The following is a 12,033-nucleotide window of genomic DNA, read 5'->3' as shown; positions in this document are numbered from 1 at the left end:
TTTTGCAGGAACACTTGTCCCCAAAAGAAAAGAGTGAGCTGGGAGAGAGGGCATTAATGGAACAATAATGTAATGGAGAGTTTAATTATCAGGACATCTAGTTAGAGGACAAAATGAACTTTTTAAGCCAACACAAGTTCATTGTACAGCATACATACTATGCTTCTCCACAGTGCTTAGATAAGCAGGTTTTTATGGATATGGCAAAATATTGAAGGAAATTAGTCAGCTTTTTATATTTCCTGGTTGGAAAAATGGTCCCTTCCTTAAACTACATGTTATCATGTGAGAGAGAGAGTAACAAATAATCCAATGTGTCTTGGAAAGCAGAGGATAATGACATCAAAGAGCTGACATTAATTTTGTGAGGCTTTTCTTTCCTGTTTTTTAGGAACTTGTTCCCTGTGCAATTACATTTGTCTCCTATACGTCACTGGCATTGGGTTTTTTTCTCTTAGTCTGGTTAAACTCATGTTCCTTGATTTTAATGCTTACTAACCTAACCAAGTTTATTTTTTTAACAAATTATAAATTTAAATATAGAATTTTTGATCCTACTGCATTGTCAGTATACTCTGTAGGGAGACAATTTTGTAAGTCTCAGTGATGTTAATGGACATTCAGTGACTGAATTCCTCCTGGGCGAGGATGGAGAAAAAATTCTAAGTTGAATTTGGGAGCAGAGATAGCAAGTCAACTATTTGCTTGAATTTATGCAAACATTTTGTCTGTTGAGGTTAACACAATGGGCCAATTCTCATTTACATATAATATAATTCTGGTAGCAGGTAAAGCTGTTAAAGTGGCAATTTATTTCATCCTTTAGATCAGGGGTGTAAAATTCATTCAGCCCCTTGAGCTAGATGAGTGGTGCAGAGCTGGTCCATGGATGCCTTCTCCTTCCCTATCCCCTAACATACCTACCCACCTACATTTATTATATATAAAGTACTTATTATTATTATTTATTAATTGAAAAATACCATGGTGTATTAACTGGTCACTGAAAAAGTAGGGACCCATATGCATTCAGTTACACCCAGGGTATGCTTACATGAAGTCAGGGAGTCTAATGCATAGACATTTTGGTCATAGAGCATATAGTCTCTTAACCTTCATCCCCAACAATTTGAAAACAATTTGCAAACTATGGTCTTGATACTGCAGTTGGAGGCATATAGACAGATGTCTGTAGCTAGGAGACCCTCATTGACTTCTTTGGTACTCTTTATGTTATGGGATTGTGTGCCCACCTAGGTCAGATTGTACACGCTCTGGGCCCTGTTCTGTTCTCTTATTGTAAACTGCCCTGCGTGTGTGTTTGTTGGGAAGGCCAGAATATCATCTGAATAAACCAACTGCAAAATTAGGCCCTAATTTCCTGCATGAAAAGTGAGTACACATTTTAGAACCAGTACAAAACAAATAGACATTTTTATCAGTGACGTTCCTGGAAGATCAGCAAGATATGGTTAACTATTACCAACCTTTAGCATTGTGCATTTTCGCTGAAAAAAAATACAGCCGTCCAGTTCAGTAACTGTGGGTGATAAATGTCATTGGCCTTCAGAAGTTGGAGCTTTGTAAAGCTGCGCATTTCTTGTGCAACTTGACATATCCTGTGCTTGCCTGATCTCACTGAAAATGCTTTTGTTTGAATTACCCTCCCTAGAGACACATTTATGGTCCAGGGCCTGAAATACAGTAATCATATTTTAGGTTTATTAGAAAGGTCAATTTGGAATTAAATATGGAAAATAAAACTCTGGAGTCATCTGCTCTGTTATCTGTGGCTGAGTTTAACATTGTTCCTGACACATTTGTGTTCATAGGAAATTTAAATTGTCTGACTATGGATGTTTCTGAAATTGAGACCTCATGCTGATGATAACAGCATTTATTGCATTCAATAAAAACTCTCCATGTCAAATTATGAACAACTGGTTAAAGGTGACACTAGGTTGTGAAAATAACATGGTTTACAAAATTGGCCACTTGGGAGAAATACAGTTGCACAGAACTTCTCTCTATAGATGTTTTCAGTCGCTTTCATAAAGTTAGTATGTCTGTGCCAAGGTTAATTCAAAAGATCAACCTTTTCACTCCGAATGCCTGAAAAACAGCCATTCTTCTACATTTCTGTTTATAAGATGATGTGTTATATATGGGAACAACTAGATGCAAACACAGCTGCTGTGATAGTTGGCGTACCAGACATAGAACGTGAGAAATTGTAAAAGTCTGTGCGAGTTGCACTATATGCCATAGCAGAATACGTTGTGTGTTAGTTCCTTTGCATGAATATTAGTGAGAGGATTTGAAAAATTTTAAACACAAAGCCATAAAAGATGGATTTAATTCTTCCATGGTTGGATATATATTTATATATCTGTATGTGTGTGTATATATGTGTGTGTGTGTGTATATAATTATAATTAAAAATATATATATATAATTTTTATATAAATAAAATTTCTGTCTGATCTAACAAAGTTATTTTAGTTTATTAAAGAAAAAAAAAGAATAGAGACAGGCACTCAGACCACCGTTGAGATCTAATAGAGCTATTGATCACCAACATCTGACAGTGCCACCCTGACTGAGAAATTAGAAGTTCCACAGTATGCAAAAGTTTTATTTTAGAACTGTTTAACTTAGCCCATTATAACCCAAACAAAGCAATTTGAGATTCCAATCTTTCCTAAAACAAAGTCGAGGTGTAGCAAGGCAGAGCCGTAGCTTATCCAGGGACTCTATGCTAAAATGCTTAGTATCAACTACTTGGACAGCTTTATGTATATTTAATGTGCTAAAGATAAAAATGTACTGCTTTAGAAGTGATTTGAAATACAGCTGTGATCCCAGAAAGCAAATAACACATCACAGTCCAAATTGCAAAATCATCCTGTCCCTGGTGACTGACTTAATGGGCAATTATTAGCAATAGCAAAATAATAGTGTTACAATTACTTCTTCCACATGAAGATTGCTTCCAACAAATAATATTTCTGTTATGCCAAGTGCCAAATGGGTAGATTAAATATGGCTGTATTTGCCAACAGCAAGACCTTTTGGTGTAGAAGAATATATTTTTAGCCAACAAGTGGTGATAGTATATTGCTTATGATCCTAAAACTATTAAGCCTTTCTGAGCCTAGATGACATTGAAACGTCCTGATGCCCTCTTCTCCATGTACGTATCCTGCTGCCTTGTGATGGGCTGGAGGAGAGAGCATCTGTCTTGGTTTTAAAGTTCAATCCCTTTGGTTAGTACCCAGTACCTAGTGGGATAGTCCCCTGCCTTTATTTGTACCCCATTAGTGATCGGTCAGAAGGCAGAGCAAGATAGCACCTTTAGACGCTAACTGGTTCAAAGAGGCATAAGTGTTCATAGGTGACAGACTGCTGACAAAGTAGCATCTGATGAAGTAGGCTGTTGCCTATGAAAGCTTATGTTGCTCCAAGGTGCCTCGGTGCAGAGCAGGCCTGAGGGGTGGGTGAGCACCCAGGGTGCCATGGTCAGGGAGGCACTGCATACATGCACTCACACACGCAGCATTTCCTAACCCCCCAAGTCGGCACCGTTGCTGCAGGCAAGCAGGGACCTGGGGTGCAGACCAACAAAGCTGCTTGCACTAGCCAGACTGGCCCAGCTCTCCTCCTCTCCTGCTGCCCGCCTCCAGCTGCTGTTCAGGTGGAGCCAGGCTGGGAAATGCAGGCAGCTCTGCCTCATGCCCCTGCCCACCTGCCTCTGCCTGCCACAGAGCCATTGACTTGGAGGGGAGGGATGGAGGAAGTGGGGGGAGCGCCAAGATACAAATTCACCGAGGATGCCGTTTTCCCATCTCTGCCTTCATGCACTGCCTTATGCCTGACTTCAGACTAACTTAACTAACTATTTTTTCCTGTTAGTGGTCAGTGGGCGCATCAACACATGCACTTCAATGCTCAGTAGCCTATTTTACTGTGCATTAGAGCATCACGGCATAAACCATGCTTATACACCACTGCGCAGTAAAAGTAGGCTACTGCAGATTAAGCATCACTAAAAAAGCATGAACTTTTGCTACTGCACATTAGGGGAGCCTAATGCTCATTTAGTTAGAACCTCACCTTAGAGTTACCAAATGTAATGCGCAGTAGCAAAAGCGCATTAATGAACATGTAGACGCGCCCAGTGTATACAAAACCCAAGCTCCTCCAGGGCTGTTGCAAGGATCCACCCAGCTTCCCAGCTTTTTAACCCCTCTTTTCAAAATGGGGGACTGGGTAATGGGAGATAAGAGAACCTCATAACTGGATGTAAGGTGTCTCAAGAACAAAAAACTTCACCAAGGTGTAGTTATGACCCTCTGACACGAGCCAGGAGATATGCCCAGGCGTGCCCTTTCCTGTCCTGGCCAGTTATGACCTTTCTTCCAGGTTCGGCAGGGAATTCCAGGATTAACGGTAGCAAGATCATTGAGATTTACATGAAAGCTGTTTGAAGGGGATAAATTAGAAGTAGGGATTTTAGATTGAAAATGTTCAGAATTCGTTATTTTGCTAGATGAAAATAATTGAATCAGAATTATGCAGTTATGTGAATAATAACCAACTAAACTCAGTTGATGTGTCTCTTTTTTTTAATTGAAAATATCATGCTAATTCAATAGAGGACCGACATCCTTTTTAAATCTCTGATCAGAATGAAATTCCAATCCTTGGAATTCTTTTAAATTGCAAAATATTGTTTGCAACAAAAATGTCGTTGTGCTGAACTGGTATGTTCTAGCTGATTCTTGGAAAGCTAAAACTTAATGAGTTCTCTTCTGTAAGCACTAGATTTGACTCTTAGTACAATTCTTTGAGTTGTGTGAAACTTAAGTCATGCATATCCCAGAAAATAATTGGATTAGGTGGGTCTTGCAATGTGACATTTGCATGGTAGCCTCCTATTCTGAGGAGTAGTTTTGATTTTTAGGTATATTTTACGTTAGTGGTTTGCATGCCCTTTTCATTCATTCTTTCTTTTCCCTTTGTCAATCAGTTATTTTTTTACCATAGGCTACAAAAACACTGCAAGCGTTTAATTCAAGCGAGTCAACGTTTTTTCACTCCCCAAAGTACACGAGTGCAGTCTGTGTCCAGCGTAATTGCATCTATGGGTGTATACATGCTGCATACTTGTCCCTTTTATAAGACAACTCTGGCACCTGTAATAGCCTTTCAAACAAAAATTGGAGACATGACACATGCGTCTGCAGACTAAATACAGTAATTAATTTGAGAAACAGCATATCATTGCTAGTCTGTCAGTGCTTCAGTCAGTGATTTCCTGTTCCCAGTGGACGGGTATTTTGCTCATTTGCTTTAGAAGGCTGAATTTTTAGCACATGACACTGCTTTCACTGTAATCCAAGCTCAGAGACTAAGACAGAAAGTTCAGCTATATTTAGCTCAGTTCTCTAGGCTCTTTCTTCCTCGCCACATCAGAACTGGTTTTGCTTTTCTCCTTTTTAAAGAGTTTAAACCAGATACCTTACAACTAGCTAAAACCCCAGTCCTGCCCTTGGGAACATGCTCAGCTTGAAGCTTTTGAGCGATCTACTGAAGTAATTGGAAATTAGTGGACTTTTCACATACATTTAAGCTACGCATGTGCCAAGTGTTTGCAGGGGTCTAAGTTGGAGTCCTATCTAGTAAATAGCTGTTCAGAGTTAAGGGGCTTTGGTGGTGTATATTAGATGATCATAAATTCTTTTCTTGTGACCTCTACCTGAAACCAGTGTGGCTTTGTATGTGTTCATATGGTGTCTAATTGAGGCTTCCAGATGATATTTCAGTATACATATATAAGAATGGAGCAATTATAAAATGCTAAATATCAGTGACTCTATCCAGTATCTAGTCATTAATGCTTATCAAGTGAGAAATGTTGCATTTAAGTTGCATTTACATCAGTGTTGCATTGATACTGTCCCGCTGCTGTCGGAGTGGAAGATGCCGATTCGGTTAATTGCTGCATTTTGCATGAGATCTGCAAGATGCATCTTAAACTAAAGCTATCCTTTTTTTTTTTATTAATCCATTTGATGTTAGTATTCTTAAATTTGTTGGGGATAGATGAGGCCAAGTTGGAAACAGCGTAGTAACTAACTGGTATAACCATCCCGGTCTAGTGCCAGCATATTTGCCCTGGAGATATACCCTCCAGGCAGCAGCTAAGTGTGCTTTTGTATCTTTCTGCTCGAATGCTGGAATATTTTTTTTTTTAAATGCATGATGTTAGAAAGCAATTGAAATGGGCAATATGTGCGTTAATCCAAATACACCGTTCAGGAAAAGCAGGATGAATGAGAACCCAGTCAGTGTGAAAATCAGTAATTTGTTACAGAGATGATTTCTGTGTCCAACAAGGTAAGCCACATCAGGCTGTGAACTCTAAGGAGCTATAGGAGGAAACACATAACAAGAAAAACCTCAAGTAGCAAGCATGGAAAAAATGTATTTCCTTGATTATGCTTTGTACAAACCTAGCCCAGGCTGCATAGGTCAGTCCAATAATCTGTTGGTGATAGGAGGTAAAAACATCATCTAGTGCAGTGGTCCTCACCCTCAGTAAATGCGAGCTGTTAGTTTTCATTCATTTTTTGACTATGGAAAAATAATCAAGCCATTTTTTGTTGCAAAGAACTCGGAGACAGCAGCCATTATGGATTCCTATTTGAACTCTCTCGTGTGAATCATGTAGGTGTCTGCACGCCTAATACACTAATATTGCACAGAACTCCATGGCACCCTTAAAAGATGTCATCGCACCCCGGGGTGCTGCAACATCCTGGCTGAGAATCATTGATTTAGTGAAATAGCTTGAGATGAATTGAGTGAATTGAGAGGTGTTGTAAATGCTGGAGCGAGAGAAATTACATAAAGGTACCTACAGAAATTGTAGATGTACAAACAGAAGGCAAATGAATGATGTTTGACCTGGAAAAAAACCCTCTTCTGTCACTGAAGTCATCTCTGTCTTTCTGACACCCGGGCTTTTAATCTCATCCTTATGTAACTTATCTCCCTTCTCATCCTCCTTGCTTCTCCAAATCCTTTTGCTCAGATGGTTGTGTAATGCTTGCAGTGTGGCTTTGTTCTCGTCTGATGCTTAAACCGCTTACAGGTTTGTTTGCTCTGTGCGTCGAGCCAAAAGACTTGGCTCTGTTAACTCAGACTTTGAGGGGACTCACGCTTTTGCATCCAGAACTTCACGGTTAGTCCCACTTCTGGAGAAATATCTGGAAGTACTAAATCACCTCTCTCCATCTTAAAATTACTACCAGCATATATAGGACAATATTGACATTGTGTCAGTGCCAGTGCAAATCTGGTTTAACAGGTCCCTGACTTTAGGGCCTTATAATCTACAAGGGGAAATAGCCTTCCCTTCCCTTTCACCGAAGTTTGTCTCCCTACATCCTCTCTTATTTCACTCCAAGCCCTAAGAAATGCTACCATTAAAATACGATTCCTCCCCTGTCATAATCAACTTACTCCCTCTCGCAAATTCTTACAATTCATATAACCCCATCTTTTCCTTCAGAGCTGGCCTGCTTACCCCTTTTTCTTTCTGCTTTGATTTTGCCTCTTCCTTCTACTGCCTGGTCTCCCCTTGCCTCTACTCAAAGCCCTGTTTGCCGCCTCCTTCATGCGAGTCATTCCAGGCCCATTGATTAAGTCTGAAATTCTCCTTGCTATCATCTGTGCTTAAGCAATGATATATATATAAGGGAAAAAATTGGAGAGAGAAAAGAGATATGTTAGCTCGGCTCTCAATAGCATTCAAAATTATACTGTTGAAGATAGAATATTTTTGTTTGGTGCCAGGGATACAATGAGCTATGGAGTAAAATTAAACCTATTTGACTCCTCAAGAGAAATTTTGTGGCAGTGAGACTAAAGTCACCTAGGGAAAGCAGTGAGAGCCTCTCTTGAGCCATTGAATCAAAGTTTAGGAAAAGCAGTGGATAATATATTGTGAAAGGTCAGTTCTGCATTGGCAGATGACATTTATTGGATCTTTTCTATCTCTAATTCCAGAGCAAGAATAGCAAGATTTAGACTGATCTTAACTGATCTTAGTGGCTAACAGAACCACCACTATGCAGTATAGCTGGAGCAAATTAGTCCAGAATATTTATGGATGTCTGAGAGCATGCTTGCTGAACATGACAGGGACTGATTTGGTGCAGAAATTTAGTCCTTTTCATCTAAAATGTATCCACAAGTGCACGATTAATATTCTGTAGCCCTAAAACAAAATTGTAGAAAGGTGGAAGATAGAGATGATGATTAAATAGGGAAAAGCTTGCTTCCAGCCTCAAGATTGGGTGTGATTAGTTAGCTTAGCATATACACAGGAACTTTTGTTGCCTTTGTGACACACTTTGAGAGGGGAGAGCTTTACTTTCTCATTTATTTGAGCAAGTTAAAATTTGGCATAATGTTGGCACTGTATCAAAAAACGTCTGATTATAAAACACGTGGTTTGAAACTTGGCATAGTAGGTCTTGGTTTTGTGAAAAGGAAATTAACATTTTTATGCTGTTTTTTGCTTAAAATCTGTGTGAAATTATAATTAGATTTAGCATATTTGTATTATATTTGCTCTGTATGTTTAAAAGCCATTTTGGAGGGAAGAAGCCTAAATGGTCCACTAGATCGGGGTGGCCAACTGACTGGGGAGGGGACAGGCAGCAGTGGTAGATTGGGCAGGGCACAGAAAACCAAGCAGCAGATCAGGAACGGAGCATCAGGCTGGGAGCAGAAAGCAGAGCAGCTGACTGGGCCGGAGAAGAGGATTGAAGTGGCACTCGGGGAGGGCATGGGGCTAATTTGTGGCATGTCTGCCAAAAGGATTAGCCCCCCCACTGCTTTAATTGCATCAAATTCTTATTTTTAAACACTATATAAAGTTCATGTTCACCTTAGAAATGAAAGGTGATTTACGATGAGACATTTTTTCATATGCAGCTACAGGAAATAATGTCCTAGTAAATGATGCTTCAGTTTCCTCTTCAGGTAGACAGCAGAGTTGGAACGTTATCCTAGCCATGATGGTCCAGGAAATACGTGAGCAGCAAAGTGGGTTGGGGTGGGTTTTTTGTTTGTTCTTTTTTTTCCTGGTGGTTATCATTTACTGGACCAATAATATAGTTAGGAGAGATGTTAGACAAGCTTTTGGGCACAAGTGCCCTTCTTCAGGTCTGAGGAGGAAGCGAGACCTCAAGAAGGGCACTTGCGCCCAAACGTTTGTCTAACATCTCTCCCGACTCTACCATTAGTACAGGGAAAGATATCACCGGAGAAACCTTGCTTCTATTCAGGAATGTCTTTCATTAAAAATAATCTACATTCAGCCTTCATTCCCCTTGGTAAACCTGTCTTGTCTTGAACAGTAAATTGTAAATTCTTTTGAACTTTGATGTGCTTTTATATTTGCAGTTTTCCGTAACATGAAATCATGACAGAGCTTATGAAAAACGGTGCTTTTTTTTGTTGAAAGTTGTCTCGTTTCATGCAAACAAGAGTCAAGGCAAGGAAATACCAAGGGACTGATAAATGCAAACTATATAAAGCTGTCATGTGGTGAAGTAACAATATTTTCTTACCAAGAGACAGCCTCAGCATTTAGTGCACTTGCTCACTTTCTGTTTTCCGTTGTAGAGTCGACAACTGGAGTCTGAAACTGGAACGACTGAAGAGCACAGCCTAAACAAGGAGGCCCGGAAGTGGGCCACCCGTGTAGCACGAGAGCACAAAAACATCATCCACAATCAACGGGTTAGTTGGAAAGAAATCGTATTACATTTGTCTGTTTGCACTTTGGAGCCATTTCCTGCTGCCTAACAGGGGAGCCCCAAGGAGCTCTTCTCATCCGTGTTTCTCCTCCTGCTTTCTGCTTTTCCTGTGGCAGAGCTTACCCCCCCGTCCCACCTTATTATTCCTTTCTGAGACAACACAGTCCAGCTGCCTGATAGACTTGCTGCTATGAGCATTTCTTTCCTAGACTATTTCAAATTCTCTTGCTTCTAATCTTGTCTATCTACTGGTTAGCCATGGCGCTCTTCTGCATCATAACTTCTACCTCTTCCTTCTCTTCATTAGCTCCATTGGCCCATCCTTGTTACCACCCATGCCTCTCTAGCTCAGACTGTCACTAACTGCTCTTTTTTCCCACCTGCATCTGGATCTTCTCTCGCTTCCCATAATCACAAATCCGCATTTCACATCAACACCCTCTTTGCTTTTGGTGTCGTTTGCTCCAGTCCCTGCTTCTCCCTCCATCTCTGTCCTCTGCTTCTGTCGCACCTTATCCTTGTCACTGCCTTCACCTCTCTTCTGCTACCATTTCTAATCTCTCACATATCCCCCTGCCTGTCCTCCCCACCTCGTCTCATTCCCTTATCAGGATTGTCCTTGAAGATTTATCACGTCTCAGCTACAACGTCTCTTTCATATCGTGCTCTCTCTGGTTTCCAGATCTAACACTCCCTCCACAGCTGCACTCTCTACTGAAGACCTCCTCTTCTCTTGAACTTCCCTCCTACATTCAGAGAACAGGAACAATGTCAGGCTTCTCCTCTTGAGTTCCTGCCCCATCCAACACTTCTTTCCTTCCTCTTTCGAACAGGATTGAATCTGGTTCTTCCAGCTCTTCCCCATCTGCCTCATCTCTAATTTCAAGTCCTGCTCCCTCCCTTCTTTCCCCCACCAACAGCTATGATCTCCCACGTTAATGCTCAGTAACTTGAGCTTCCACGTTCACGACCCATCCAACCTCCTTAGCTGCCTGCCTTTTTGCCCTTATCTGTTCATTTACCCTGCAGCCCTAGTTCTGCTTTCTCACTCGCCCACCGCAAAGGCCTTCTGTTTGTTACGATTTCACCGAGCACCACTTTCTGTGGCTGGGCACCCTTTCTCCCACCTTCTCGTCAGTCTCAGCTCATGATGCTGTTGCAGATCCTCGGGTCCAAAAATGCAATTGGCTGAAATCAGCCAGCCTTCACTAATACACTATAAATTACCCCCCCAGAACAGACTCCCTTTTCTTACTCCCCTGATATCTTACCTCGTGACTCAAGTACTGAGCACATAGGCTCTGATGGACCAAGGTGCAAAGTTAGTTCTAAATCTGGATCCTTCTCACCAACTCGATGCCTTTCTCACAGGAAGAAAGGCAGTCACTGAAGACTTCATAAGTCCTATGTAACACTTTAAACTCTATATAAAGAGTATTATCAAAGGCCTAAATATTAATAAATAAACATTCAAGTGATGGTGTGTTTGACTGTATATCCATATAGTAGAGAGAGGCTCAATTCATTCCCCAAGGAGCAAGTCTTCACGAACCACTCTAACGCAGGCATGGCTCCTATTGACCACAGCAAAATTATTGCAGAGCAGTCCAAACCATTTAATGTTTTAAAACACAATGTGGTGTTCTGTCATTTTACTTTTATTGCTGGATTAATGTTGAAAAATGCTATGGAATTATGTTTTAAAGAGGGTATTATTGAAGAGAAGGTAGCTGGCTTCAGTTATAATACATTGTACCTTTGTCACTCCCCATATGAACTAAAGCAGTTAGTTTTCCCAGGCATGAAGGCATCAGCCCTTAGGAAACTCCAGCTACTACTGAGTGCTACAGCAAAGTCTCTTCAGTCTTGTGGGATACCACAAGAACATGATATCTGTCCTCTCCTCTCTATATGGACTTCCCCTAAAGTATCAAGTCAAATCCAAGGTCTTGGTTCCCCTCTCTAAAGGCATTTTCATGCCATGGGCCCAGCATAAGCTAATGAGTTGAGTGAGGTTCTGGAATGAAGATGGTCGCTGACTTCTCTGCTGCTCTGGCACAATGGAAATTTCACCTGCAGGAACAGAGTCCCATCACAAGCTTATGTTGTTCCTTTTCCAGCACAAGATACACTCACTGATCAACTTCACACACCCTGCCCAATCCAAAAAATGCCAAGAGAAGATGCACTGCATTCACCA

The 12,033-nt window shown here is 40.8% G+C and overlaps 1 protein-coding gene across 1 annotated transcript in view; it reads left to right on the top strand.

Moving 5' to 3' along the window:
• FCHSD2 (FCH and double SH3 domains 2) overlaps positions 1–12,033 on the top strand; it is a 194,536-nt gene that overhangs the window by 144,604 nt on the left and 37,899 nt on the right. Inside the window, exon 11 of the mRNA XM_025202070.1 lies at positions 9,700–9,816. Within this exon, the coding sequence (XP_025057855.1) occupies positions 9,700–9,816 (117 nt within the window). The remainder of the gene's footprint in view (positions 1–9,699; positions 9,817–12,033) is intronic.

Source organism: Alligator sinensis, unplaced genomic scaffold (genome assembly GCF_000455745.1).
Source record: "Alligator sinensis unplaced genomic scaffold, ASM45574v1 scaffold1008_1, whole genome shotgun sequence".
Classification (NCBI taxonomy): Eukaryota; Metazoa; Chordata; order Crocodylia; family Alligatoridae; genus Alligator; species Alligator sinensis.
This window is presented reverse-complemented; position numbering and strand designations above follow the sequence as displayed.